The 13,521-nt window shown below is 39.4% G+C and overlaps 1 protein-coding gene across 4 annotated transcripts; it reads right to left on the bottom strand.

Annotated features, from left to right (window-relative positions):
• Positions 1-393: 393 nt before the first annotated feature.
• On the bottom strand, positions 394-12,762 carry ubl7.S (ubiquitin like 7 S homeolog). 4 transcript variants are annotated; one of them, XM_018254051.2, is made up of 11 exons: positions 12,618-12,762; positions 12,190-12,388; positions 10,921-11,040; positions 6,715-6,797; positions 5,378-5,462; positions 4,968-5,025; positions 4,360-4,490; positions 4,149-4,198; positions 3,893-4,063; positions 3,595-3,717; positions 394-2,873 (listed from the first exon to the last, which is right to left on the bottom strand). In XM_018254051.2, the coding sequence occupies exons 2-11, from the start codon at positions 12,350-12,352 to the stop codon at positions 2,736-2,738; spliced, it is 1,122 nt and encodes a 373-aa protein (XP_018109540.1). In that variant the 5' UTR covers positions 12,353-12,388; positions 12,618-12,762; the 3' UTR covers positions 394-2,735.
• Between the last annotated feature and the right edge of the window lie 759 nt (positions 12,763-13,521).

Below are 13,521 nucleotides of genomic sequence, written 5' to 3'. Positions count from 1 at the left end.
ATCACCTCAGCGCAAATTGACTTGGCAGGGTTTTGGAGGAGAAATGAGAGTCTCTGCATTTAGAGATGAAATCTGTTTGCGATGAGTTGATTCAATGTGGAAGAGAGAGGAGGCGACTGGCCGCAATAGGGCAGAAATCAGCCAGAGGATTTCGTCCCAGTAAGGTCCTACTCTTAGCGTTTTTATCTCAAACCACAAAAAAACAAAACGTTAATTACTAAACTTTATAGTTCCTTTAATGCCACAAAACTGGCAACATAAATGCAGTTTGAAAAAGAAGAGTTTTAAGACTTTGGATATGTTTCTCAAAATGCCTTGTGAAATAGGCCCGCACCCGTCTCTCACACAAATGCCTTTAGCTGCACCTTTCATAAATACACAAGTGAAACAAAATGCAGCCAGATACAATGTTTTAATTGTCTCTCAAATTTTTTAATCACATCAGTATTACTTGATTATTGTATGCATGTTTATTTCTATGACATTTGAAACTGTCCCAAAGGAAACCCAAGGCTGTATGAGTTGTTTTCTGACCTAAATCCGCCCATGTGGCCACTGGCATTCCATTCCTGTGCTGACTGATTGGTGGATCACCCAGCAGAGTACCATCAGCATACATTTTGGGGACATTAATAGTACCCTTATCTCTTGTGCAGGCTCTCTGGCAGTGTTAAAGGAACAGTAACAGCAAAAAAATGAAATTGTTTTAAAGGAATGACAATATAATGTACTGTTGCTCTGCACTGGTAAAACTGTTGTGTATGCTTTAGAAAAACTACAATAGTTTATATAAGCAAGCTGCTGTCTATCCATTGGGACAACCATTCTAACTGGAAAAAAGGTTGCACAGCAAATAACAGATAAGCTCTGTAGTATACAATGAGATTCTTCAGAACTTATCGGTTATCTACAATGTATCCTGTGCATGAATGGCTGCCAACATTGCTACACAGCAGCTTCTTTATATATCCTATAGTAGAGTTTCTGAAACAAATACACTCGTTTTACCAGTGCAGCATGACATTATATTATATTGTCATTCCTTTAAAACACAAATTTTTTCATGTTACTGTTCATTTAATATACTATCTACAATTAAAGAGCATCTATTGAGCGAGTGCCCCAGCGCTCTCATTGCACATATGCAAGTGATGTAAAATCCTTTCAGTGTGGGCAGTCTAGTGCTTGCTAGAAGCATTTTTTGGCCAAAATAGTATTAGTTCCCCCAACTGGAGTGCGGACTATTAACCTGGACAACTGGTACTGGAAACAATTTTACTATGAAAGGTTCCCATTGTATGTCAGTGAAATTTTCTTGTCATAAAAAGTTGGGAGTGTGCCGATCCCTAAATTGTGTGCAGCAGGCATTCAACTTCTGGAAGGCCAGGTTGTGCGAGCATGGGCCTTCTCCATCCATGTGAGCTTCTTTCACTGGTCAACCCACTATGGAATTAATTCTAAGTGAAGCCTGAAAGCTTGTTAGGGTAGACATTGCTACTTCTCACCCTTAACATCTCACTACCCCCACTGCTAAGCTGATTATAAAGAAATAATTTGGAGCCTACAGGTCCAGGACTTTGCAGTCAAGCTGGGCAAATGCTAAAATATTTCAACTCTTTGCTATATTTGTTGCAACTTTACAACCAGATACAACAGAAGTGTACCAACTGGGACCCATTTTGCATCAGGACAATAAACCATGGTAACCAACTGAATTTTTGCTTTCAATGTTGTGCTCAAAGCTGCCTCAAAACAGCTAATCAATGATTGGCTGGTATGGTTAGCTGCCCAGTAATAAACAAACTGTGTCTTCAAAAACACCTACACAAGTGACAAATGATAAATAAACAGACAACTAGCCCCGATTATTATTCATACACAACTGTGCCTTGATTCTTCATGGTTCATGTACATTTACATTTCTGCATCTGTTTTTAATGCAGGTGGAGATCTGCACTGAAAAGTGCAGCTTCTGCCTGTGTGCAGGTACATGGAGCGGAGATAGATCCAAAAACCGTAAAAGCAGGCATTTTCAGGCAGGTACATAGAGATTTGGAAGAGAGCAGATCCACTTCTCTCAGTCTGCAGAAAAAAAACTCATGGTCATATAGGAAGTAAAAGAAAAATTGCCGTTATTATGAAAGGAACCCAGTGGGGGTACTGCAGCGAAACTTTTCATATTATTGTCAGTGGAAGGACATGAAAGATAGAACTATGCAAGTGATGCAAGATTTTCCTATTTGTATGTAAACACTAACACTCTAAACATCACTAACCCTCCAAGTTTTCTCACAGCTCACAGGCTCCTTTTCATGTATTCTGTTTTGATACAGTTTACAGTTAAAGTACAGGTTACATAGCTTCTTATAAGGAACAATCCCTGCATCTTTACTGCAGGCTGAGAGCAGCGGAGCCAACACTCCATGTGCCCAGGGCCTAAATTTCATCCCATGAATGGTTTACATACTGCAAAGATAGCAGCTGGAGTCATGCATTTTTATGGCTTACTTCAAGAGATAAAAGAATATCAATTTTGAAGGAATATGGTACATTTTACAATAGTGTTTACATGCAAATACAAATTTAAATAACTGGGGGTAAGGCAGAAGATTACAACCTGTCCAATTATAATGTCAAAGAATGTGCAGCATTCTTTCTTGTGCTGAATGAGTCCAATGATTTGTAGCAAAGATGAAGAACAGACACTGAGAGGCCTAAGGATGTTTTAATTGACATTAGAGAGCACCTCCTGCAAATATAAGTTCCAGGGCAGCCTGAATGTCCCCTCCAGTAGCTTGTAGAGCCCTCAGACTCAGTTCTTCATCACGAATACCCATATTACGCAATTGCTGGAGCTGTGGTTGCCACTGACTCTGGAGTCCGAGAGAGCGAAAGAGAAGTAAGGAAAATGTAAAAAAAAACAAAAAAAACCACACATGAGAATTTGATCTATGAAGCAGCCATTACCATGCATTTGAAATTACAGCTTGGTAGCTCTGTTACAAAACATACACAATTTGATAAGGTTAAATATTCGATAACTACTGAGGAGGTATTTTAGGTATTCCTTTTTGAGCATTTTTACCTCAGTTACTCTGCTTATTAATCGTGTAAGGGCAATGGCACACAGATTAGTTCTGGAATTTTCCTGTGTGAGAATTATTAGCTCTGCTTTGGCACTGAGGCAGCTGAATTTGCTTTCCATTCACTTTAATTGCAGGTGCATGAAAATCAGTGTTTTTGAGCAACATTCAGCTTACCCAAAAGTGCACAATGCAAGTGTAGGCTACTGCCACCGAAGTGAATATTACAGTCATTGTGTTCACAATCACTTGCATCATTGTTCTAAAGGACTAAAATGTGTGCAGTGATATAAACCATGTGTTTCAGATTGAATAGCTGATACCTCTGGTCTATGCTGTGTTATAACAAGATAGCTAGAAACTATAAAGCATGACAAAACTGCCAATTTTTTCAAGAGAAAGTATCAATAACATAGTGTTAGCATAGCATTTACTAATCCTGGGATTTTTTCTGTGGGAATTATATAAAAATGCCTTTGATTCGAATAGCAACTCACGCAGTCTAACTCACCTGCAGTGGCGTTTGGCTGGAGGCTTGTAGAGCATGCTGAAGAGCCTGGCTGAACAAGTCATTTGTGATTGGTGTTCCTGACTGCACACTGGATGACATGGGAGATGTTCCGGAGGAATGACCCTGCATGAAATACAGCAGTTAATCTGGCAACATGCAATTTTTACAATACATTTACAATACTAACCTAAAAACTTTACACGTTGTACAAGAGCATCTCAGAAAGATGTATAGATAAAGAGGTTAGCAAGAATTAATGCATTCAGTATTTCTACAAACAAGGTGGATGGATACTGACCTGGGTTCCAGGAGTTGGGGTGTGAGAGCTACTCTCTGGAGTACTGGCAAGTGCTAGAGCTGTGGCTAGCTCACTCTGCGTTATAGGGCGAGGTCCAGCCGCTCCTGTGTAGCCAAGGGAAGCTGGACGTAGACCAGAAGTACTAGTGGATGGTATCGAATGAGCCGCCTGCTTAAAGAAACAGTTAGAAGGCACCATTTACACATGAGCTGACAAACCGAAATTAGCTTATTTTTGCACACAGCATATGCACTACCTGTGGAAAATCCTCCTCCTCATCTGAAAGGCCATCAAACAAAAAACCACCTGATAGAAAAAGAGTGCAAATAAAATAGCAGACAAGTAGAAAATATGAAATTGCAAGGATGGGGAAAAAACAAGGGGATGACTTTGTGGTAAATAAACAGAGGGTGTCGGCAAGATAAGTGCTACATTAACACTCTTTGTAATGGCAAAAGTATTCTCACCTGGCATGTGGAGAGTAGTAGGAGGAACTGTGTGAGCAGATGCATCTGGGGGTGGTAAGGCAGAGGAGCCACTCACTGAATGTAGAATAAGTATAATTGCATTTACCAGGGCAGGATGGGATGACACCAGTCTGAAAGGCAAAGATAATATATAGCATCATACAGTTTAATAAAAAGTCTCTTCTGTCCTAAAGCTAATTACTTCCTATGCATCTTTTATTGATTTTGCATCTTTTCTAAAGTCCTACAAGCTTCTGACTAAAGCTAGCCATACACATGTGATGTAAGCTATGTCACTCCAGACCTATTCAGAAGTTTATTGGGACTTGTATGGGGGCCTTACATCAGCCTGTTTATCTATATTTGGTGGGAAAAAAAAAACCAGATGTCTGTTGAACAGGTTGCAAAGACCACATTGAGCCGCTGATGCAGTCTTTGCACTAGGGATCTGCACGTTGCAATTTTTGGCCTGGGGGCAAAGTGTCGGATCGGCTTGATTTGGCTGTGCATGTTGGTGGCCAAATCAGGCAACTGGTGACTTTGCAAAAGAAAGGATTTATTAGTGAATGACCATCTTAATTAACTAAGAAAACTAAGGTCACACTTACGTGTCCAGCATGCTGGGATCAGTGAACACCGTGAAGAGGTCTTTATCTTGTAGAACTCCTGGTGACAGAGATATTTGCATAATGAGGCACTTCCCCTTTGTCCCAGATTTGTCACATTGACCACACAATTTTCAGATTAAAGACTGGTTATTGTGCACCCTCCCAATTGGATGGCCAAAGCGATCCAATATGATCAACCGCGTCACTAATGAAATGTGGCCCTATCATGCTTCATGTTGACTAAATGATACATTATGGCTGCAGTTGGAGTTCATCAACAAATAACGATTTCTGTTGTTGGATGATCAATCCTGATGCAGTCACATAAGGGTGACTGCTCCACCTCACACTAATACAAATTCATCAGCATCTTCCAGCTCCTGGTTTTATTACTTTACTGAGTCACATACCCATGGCAACAGGGTCAGCTCGGAGGCCAGGTGTGGCCACAATTATCTGTTCCAAGGATTCTCTGTTGCCTAGAAGCTTGAATACCTGCATGAAAGAGATATATAAAGAGAAGGGTAAGAGAAAACATATGGTTATAAGGGAACACAAAACTTAATATATACACTGAAAACTGCTTTTGTATAATGTCAATAAAAATGTAATCCTGATCAACTATCCAATATATTCATTCAAAATTTTCAATGGCTTTAAGGTTATTTGTAAATGTTATCGCAGGGTCTGACTGTTCTCGGCACTACTGGATTTGACTCTTGGAAAATGTAGCAGAAGCCAGCTGGAGGAAAACGGAGTTCTAATACATAGTTTCAGAACCAAAGAAAAGAAACTGCATTTAATTTACAAATAACTTTATAACCATTCAAAAATATTTAATACATAATGGTAAAATTTATAAGAGTTACATGCATGTAAAAAAATTTAAAATAAATGTTTGTATTGTTCTTCCTGGCACTGGTTCTATGTCTAAATCACAAAGAAAATGCAAGACTTGTAGTTCAGCACAAAACCGAAAGAAATTGTTGAGGTGGCCATAGATATTAACAATTTTCTCTCCCTAATGGCCAATCTTAGTGCAATCCTACAAATCCGTGAGGTTGGTGGGCACTGAGCAATCGTCCATCTAGAAATTTTTTATCCAGCATCGGTAACAAAATTGATTGGGCAGGTTTGAACATTTTAATTTTTGACAGTAAAATGTATCCATTGTCCAGTTGTTTGCAGGAATAAGCAGGCAGCTAGACACAGTTTTCCTGGCTTCAAGTAGACAATATTGTTGATGGACAAATCATACATTTAAATGATCGTTTCTGGATAGGGTTGGTCCTATGATAATGAAAAGATCTTTTAAAAACCTTTACATCTATTGTCACGATTGCTTCAGTGTTCAACTACTGCCACACAATGAAGATTGCGAAAATGCAATTTTTAACATTACCATTACGGAGGAGTGAACCCCCCTCCCCAAAAACAAATCATACAACAATGGAACAATAGCTTATTTATTTAAAAGAATCATTAGTTGGTATTTTTTGACAAATATAGCAGTCACATGATCTGCTTAGAGAAGCAGGCTGGAAGAAACAGCAGCACTTTCGCTACAGTTCATGTCCCATCTCATTAACATAGCACTAACTATTGGCAATATAATAAATACTATACAAGTGAGCATGGGAGAGACAGAGCATGAGCAATAATGCTGGAAGATGAACCCCTTAACAGAATGTCCATCTTCAGAAATCGATTACCTTTGTTTTACTGATCAATGTAAAAAAATACTCACAGCATTCCGATATGCAGAGCCTGTGTGCAGTGCTGTATGCAGAGCTCGAAATTCGCGGCTGGCAGCAACTTTGTCTACTGGTTCTGTTAGTGCATGGAGGGTGGAAGAAGTCGATTAGACAGAATTTCACTGAATATTGGCTAGAATTGCATATTCTATACAAAAACTTTCACAACAGTGAAAGGGACACAATCCAACAGCATGGATGTCTAGAAGGTAACAAACCAAACAAAAGGAAGCAGATTATCCATGTCTTACAATAGGTATAGCAAAATTACAAGTATCGGAATTTAGAACGTCCAAAAACAAAGTTCATTTCCACCATATACAAGAAGGCTTGCTGTACTGTTTGTAATGAGAGGTGTTAAATCAGAAAACTACAGCAAATCTTTTCTGAGGGTCTGAGAAGGAAAAGTCGCAACATGCATGGGATTACGTGTTATTTGGTTGCCTTTATGTGCAGAAACTACCACTTGAAGGGCAACATATATATTATTTCTACTTTACAAAGTTCATATATCCTCTAACAATCTTTGCATCCTGTTGATGATAAAAACATTTGCTATTTTATAAATGTGATACCCCCAGATGGTTTGCGCTGTGTTTCCATTATGCAGATGGCAAATTTACAGCTACAATCTGCATAATCACATGCTCATGACTCATTTTCTGCTTCAAATAATTTTTCTGGAGAATAATTGGATTTAAATATTTTTAATGAGTATGTGAGTGTGGGCACTTTGCTGTGACCTCAAGCTTCCATTACTAGGATGTATCCAAATGTTTTAAATTTAGGAGTCATTTTGTTTGAAAGCAAGTCAGCGAGGCATATTGCTTGTTATTCACAAATTAATAGGCAGGATAATTTCCAGAAAGGTTCAACGTGACCAGAGTTAGTAATGGATTGCATGATCCTGGTATCAGGCAGCTAAGTGAAGCTCATGCATATGTATTTTAATTCTCTTTAAAACTTTAAGATGCAATTAAGATTCTCTGTATTTCCTGAAACATTCCACCTCCTTTTCATAAGGAGGTCCCTGTAGTCAACAAGTGACCTGTCTGTCACCTGTCAGTGTGATGCTTGTATTGAGGGCTGAAGGTTACCCCTGTCTGGCCTAGAAATTGCTCAAGCCCAGCAAATTCCTCATACCCAAAACAGATTCGGTGAACCTTCACCAAGACCATATAAAATCCCTGTTTCCTGCTGAAAGTGTGAAAATTACTTTGTATACCCTGAAAATGTTTACAATTATTTCTGTAATATGTAATATTTCTGTAATATGTTAACAGCATTTCTACCTAGTTATGTAAAACGATGTAAAAATAAGCAAAATTAAGCTGTGTATTATAAGACTTGTATCTTCAAGTGCATGCACTTGAACATCTACTCTTTTGACAAGTTTGCCAAACGAGTGGAACTTTCCCCCATGTGCCCACCTTAAAGTGGGCAAAATCAGGCCGATCTAAATATTGGGCCTACCACAATGAAGGCGATACAGGCTGTCAAATCGAGGCATCAACAGGCCAACGTAGTCTTTGCTCCAACAGGATTTTTAAACCTGTCCAATCAACATGTTGCCATAGTGCCTAGATAATATAGGCTGAACCACGTTTTAAAATTGTTGCTGCTTTTTGTACATAGCTCATCTTTGGTGCCTATAACAGTTATTTCCTGACCTAGTAGTGGCTCTAGATTCCTCCTACAAAGCATCTGTAATTGTAGCTGAATATCGGAGAAAACAAAATCAAATTTATATTTATACATTGCGTCTGACAAGTAATTTAAAGCTTCTGTAAAAAGCAATTGGCCATTTCATTCAGTCTCATTTGTAGCAGTTTTAGCAGTTACAGGTTGCCCTCCAGTGGTAAGCCAACAGACATCACTCCCTTACACATGGTTCCATGAGCTTATCACTGGTTCAGTGCAGGCCTAGAACAGACTAGCCTAGCTTACAGCTCCATGATGGCTTCATTAGCAAGGAGTAAAAACAAAACAAAATTATTTTTTAAACATGTAAATAGTAAAAACAAATGAAGTATGAAGGGGTGGGACCTTTAATATCAGAGGGGGGGTCAGTTGGTTGACGACAACAGAGAAAAAGCATTCTGAACGGTTATTTTTCGCCTGTCTACACAAATAAAGAATAAGCCAATGAAAGTTTCCTTTTTAATAGTCCCAATCCTAGTAATACAACTAAAGATGCATGGTTCATGCATGAGGAAATTCAAAAGAGACTAGAACATGTAAAGATAAACAAAGGTACAGGATGGTATACATTTTAGGGTACTAAACAAACTGACATGGTGCCAAGAAACTGGCATATTGCTAATGTGGTGCCGCTATGCAAAAGGGATCCTATTCTCAGCCACTAAAACGGTCAGCGGTAGGAAAGCTTTTCGAAGGGGTATTAAGGGATAAGATACTTTACTTGATTGCAAATAATAATACTATGAGTTTGTGCAAACATGGTTTTATGCATAATATATCTTGCCTGACTAATTACATTTCTTTTTATCAGAATGTGGACAGGGACCTTGACTCTGGCATGGTAGCCGAGGTAATCTGTTAAGACTTTGCTAAAGCATTAGATACAGTGCCACACAGAAGGTTAATGGTTAAAGGCCAACTAAACCCTAAAAATGAATATGGCTAAAAATGCCATATTTTATATGCTAAACTTATTGCACCAGCCTAAAGTTTCAGCTGCTCAATAGCAGCAATGATCCAGGACTTCAAACTTGTCACAGCATGTCTCAGTGAGCTCTGAGCAGCTGTTGAGAAGCTAAACTTAGGGGTCGTCGCAAATTATCAAGCAGAAAATGAAGTTGGCCTGTAATATAAATTGATGCTACAAGGCGGATTATTAAATTCTGATGCTAATTGCACTGGTTTCTGTGCTGACATGTACAAATTACTAATCAGCCTCAAATTGGGATATTTATATTCTATGGGGCATATTTATTATACTTGATGCCTATGATTAAGGGAATGATTTCCCGAAACGAGTAAGGTGATGCTGTTACCTTAATGTTGCAATAAACCTCCTCAAACCTATCCTGAGTGCCGCCTGATTTGCTTATCTGGATATTTATTATACTGCTTAAAAATACTGTGACACACTTCACTGTGTAAAAAACAGTATAAATTGTACGCATTTTTTCTTATGTGACTTCCACTGGAAGCAATGTAAAATGTAAAAAGGACATGAAGGTCCCTGGTAAGGCCTCATCTGAAGTATGCAGTGCAGTTTTGGGCTCCAGTCCTTAAGAGGAATATAAATGAGCTGGAGACAGTGCAGAGAAGCGCAATGAAAGTTGTTTTAGGAATGGGAGACATATTATGAGGGTAGAATGTCAAAGTTTGGGTTGTTTTCTCTGGAAAAAGAAGCTTGTGAGAGGACATGATCACACTTTACAAGTAAATTAGAGGACATTATAGACAAATAGCAGATGCCCTTTTTTCCCCCAAAAAAGAGGTATTTTTTAATTTGACTTGGGACAAAGATGATTTGGCTTTAGCTGCTAATACATTTAGGGGCCTATTTATCATGCTGCATAAAACACTGGAGAAAATCACCACAGGCAATTTTGCCCACAGCAATCAATCAGATAATTGCTTTTGTTTTCTAACTTGACTGCTCAAATGTAATTGCTGATTGGAGAAATACATCAAGATGATATTGCTTATAGCAACCAATATTTAAAACAGCATGATAAGTAGGCACCTTAGTATTGTTCTACATCTTACACTCGATGGAATGAATAATTTCAGCTGTCCCACAGATGTAAGAAGGGTTCCATGGATCAGCGCTGATCATTCAAGTCAATCTGTTTATGCATTTGTATATACCATGTAAAGTATGGAGCCCAAATCTGTGCAGTTGTGAAGAAGGAGCAGTGTGGATAAATGAAAATGATCTTTAACAAAATTCATTAATTAAGATATGCAGCATGCATCTGTCAGTCCTACAAAATGTACATATATTTTCAGTAACTTAGTATAACTTCACCAATATAAACGGCATGCTTTTTAGTGCAATTTGTTTGGACTGGCCTATAGATGTCCACAGTGCCTTGCAGGTTCTATGATTTACAGACCTGAGAAGAAATATGCAAGGCATTGTGGAAATCTGAGTCTTTGGCTGGAGAACTGATTTTGCCTTAGGCACCAGACAGAAAAGCCTGTGTATAACATTTACAACTCACCAGGCCTAGGTGGAGGTTCTGGCCATGCTCTGCGCAAGATATGTATTGTGCTTCCAGACTGGACTCCATAGAATTCAAGTGTCTGATCGTCTTTAAGCCTGCGACCGCAGTGAATCAGATCTGTGGAATTAAAAGGACTGGATAAATAAACAAAGACAATATGACTTAAAAATTCTACAATGATGTAATTTTAAAAAATTCTATGCTTGCAAATGTGTTGTATGAAGATAACAAAAAACTGTTTTAAAGGATGAGGCAATGCTATTGACTGGGGATGCCAATTTGTTTGTTGGCATCTCCTATTAAATATAATCGCTAACTTTGAAGATGGCAGCTTGGAACTTAGAGGACAGTTACCTAAGGCCGCTGGGCTTTTCGGCAAAGGGAAGTGTCTGGGTACTTGTTCTCTGTGGGCCAAGCTGCCATCTTTGGGGATCTCCCAGGGATCCCCTGCAGCTGTCCAGACCCATTCACAAGCACTGTAACACAGGAAATAACACAGAAAAATGTACTATACTGTACATGGGAATGTACCTGGACAGCTGCAAGGCATCCCTGGGAAATCCTTAAAATTGTGGCTTGGTGTTCAGAAGATACGTTCTGCAGGCAGTTCTGTATTTCTGTGTAGAGGAGTGCAGGCCCAGCGTCCATGGCTAGTGACTATATTCATTGTTTAATAAATCACCACCCCTCAGTAAATAGCACTTGCTTTGAACCTACAATTTTATGATTAATTTGTGTTACTTATTTTACTATGCAGACCCTCTCTAGCAGACTCTTCTACTCTCAGTAAAACCACTGCCTGGTTGCTAGGGTAAATTGCCTCCTAGCAACTAGAAAACATCCAAAATTCTGAGCTGGAAAGCTGCGAAAAAACAACAACTGCAAATTGTCTCAGAACTACACCATCTACATCATACTAAAAGTTCATTTAAAGCTGAATTAACTCTTAAAAAGAAGTCTCCTTTCCTATGTTTCTCCATGGTAGTTAATTATCATAATACCCCAATAAAAGACCCTGACCAGTTTATAATCTATCATTCAAGAGAGCCACAGGGAACTTTCCTGCAGGCTATGGCCATCTTGCCCCAGGCTCCAATGTGTCCCCTGCGTATAGACTTGACGCAAGTAGGGAAACCTTCAGAAAAGTTCTGTACTGTGTCCACAACAAAGTTTCTTCTGATTTAATAAAACAGACTTTACTTTAACCCCAAATCCCTTGTTTCATAGCAATGTGATGTGGAAGAAAAATGAAAAGATTTTCCTCACCAATTAACTCAGGGTCAGGCAGTGAGTCGGGCAGCATGGCGGCTATTAGCTGTTTCACCACCAACACTTGATGGCCACATGAAACCTGTGCGGGGAGGTGCACAATGGATTTAGGAGTCAGCGGCTGGTCTGCCAGCTGGACACAGATGTGAAGGTCTGACATGAAAGCAGCAGCAGGATCCAAGGCTTTATTCAGCTGCTAACAAAGAAAACATGGGCATAACACTGGAGGTTAGTGAAAGTGAGCAGTGAGGCAGAGATGGGGTTAAAGTCAGAAACAAAATCATTGTCACAGGAAAAACAGCAGAATATATACAATACATGTACACACACAGTCCCCTGACACTTCTACTGGCCAGTTCAAATGCCCCACAGAGAAAACAAAGGATTAGTGCACATGCCGCCCCCCCAAACAAAATGGTTTTTACCTTTTTACGTAATTGTATCAGAGAAGCAGGAGTAAGATCTATTCGTGTGACTATGCTGAAGTCAGGGCTGGGCGGGTTCTATTATTCTTCCACAGGAAGTGGTCATTTCTGTGAGTGACAAGCAGAACCAGGCTATAGCAGCCGAAGCCCCGCCCCATATCTCTGCTCACAGCGTGACTAAGTCCCGCCCCATTTGTTCTTGCTTTTTGTTGAGCTGAAGCTTTCACTGCGTGTTATTGTGTCCCCATTAGCAGCAATTCGATTTCACTCGCTCTACTTGTATTTGTACATTTTCTTCTGTGAATAACAGGATGATGTGGGATATTATGCATGGTATGCACCCGAAGACTATGCTGTGGCCCTACTGCTGTCAAAAAGCCCCAACTTGATCAGCCTTTGGCTAATGACACACAGAGGGGCAAATTTACTAAACGGCGAAAATGTGCCAGCGTGACGTCATTTTGCCACTGCCAACAGCGAATTAGAGTAGCGCAACTTTGCAGCCTAACGCCTGGCGAAGTTGTACTCTGGCGAAGGGGCGAATTACACAAATTTACTACGTTTTTTTTTTTATGAATGTTACCTCTTTCGCCAGAGTTGACTGGCAAAGTGCAAGTAGATAGGAGTTTGAAAAAAAAGAAAAGTTGAACATTTTTCTAAGTCCCAAAAAACCGCTGGTGTGTTTTACTTTTTATAGGCTGATAGGCTAAAAAGGATAATTTTTTTTTTCGTTTTCCCACCTTCCCCCCTTCATTTTATAACATATGGCACCTTAACTATACTGTGGGCATATGTGTAGGGCATTAGAACACCCCTATATACTTTTATTAACTTTCCCTGGGATTGTGTAGTGTAATGTGCGCTGCAGCATACACGTCCATTCATTTTTAAATTTGGCACCGTA

The sequence above is a fragment of the Xenopus laevis genome, chromosome 3S (assembly GCF_017654675.1).
Source record: "Xenopus laevis strain J_2021 chromosome 3S, Xenopus_laevis_v10.1, whole genome shotgun sequence".
NCBI lineage: Eukaryota > Metazoa > Chordata > Amphibia > Anura > Pipidae > Xenopus > Xenopus laevis.
This window is presented reverse-complemented; position numbering and strand designations above follow the sequence as displayed.

What these genes read in the sequence shown, in the direction of transcription:
- ubl7.S (XM_018254051.2), bottom strand. Translation starts at nt 12,352, where the DNA reads ATGTCAGACCTTCACATCTGTGTCCAGCTGGCAGACCAGCCGCTGACT. An exon ending in AGAACCTCCACCTAGGCCTG is followed by an intron (nt 6,798 to 10,920) that starts GTGAGTTGTAAA and finishes ATGCACTAACAG; the next exon opens with AACCAGTAGACAAAGTTGCT. An exon ending in GCTCTGCATATCGGAATGCT is followed by an intron (nt 5,463 to 6,714) that starts GTGAGTATTTTT and finishes TCTTTCATGCAG; the next exon opens with GTATTCAAGCTTCTAGGCAA.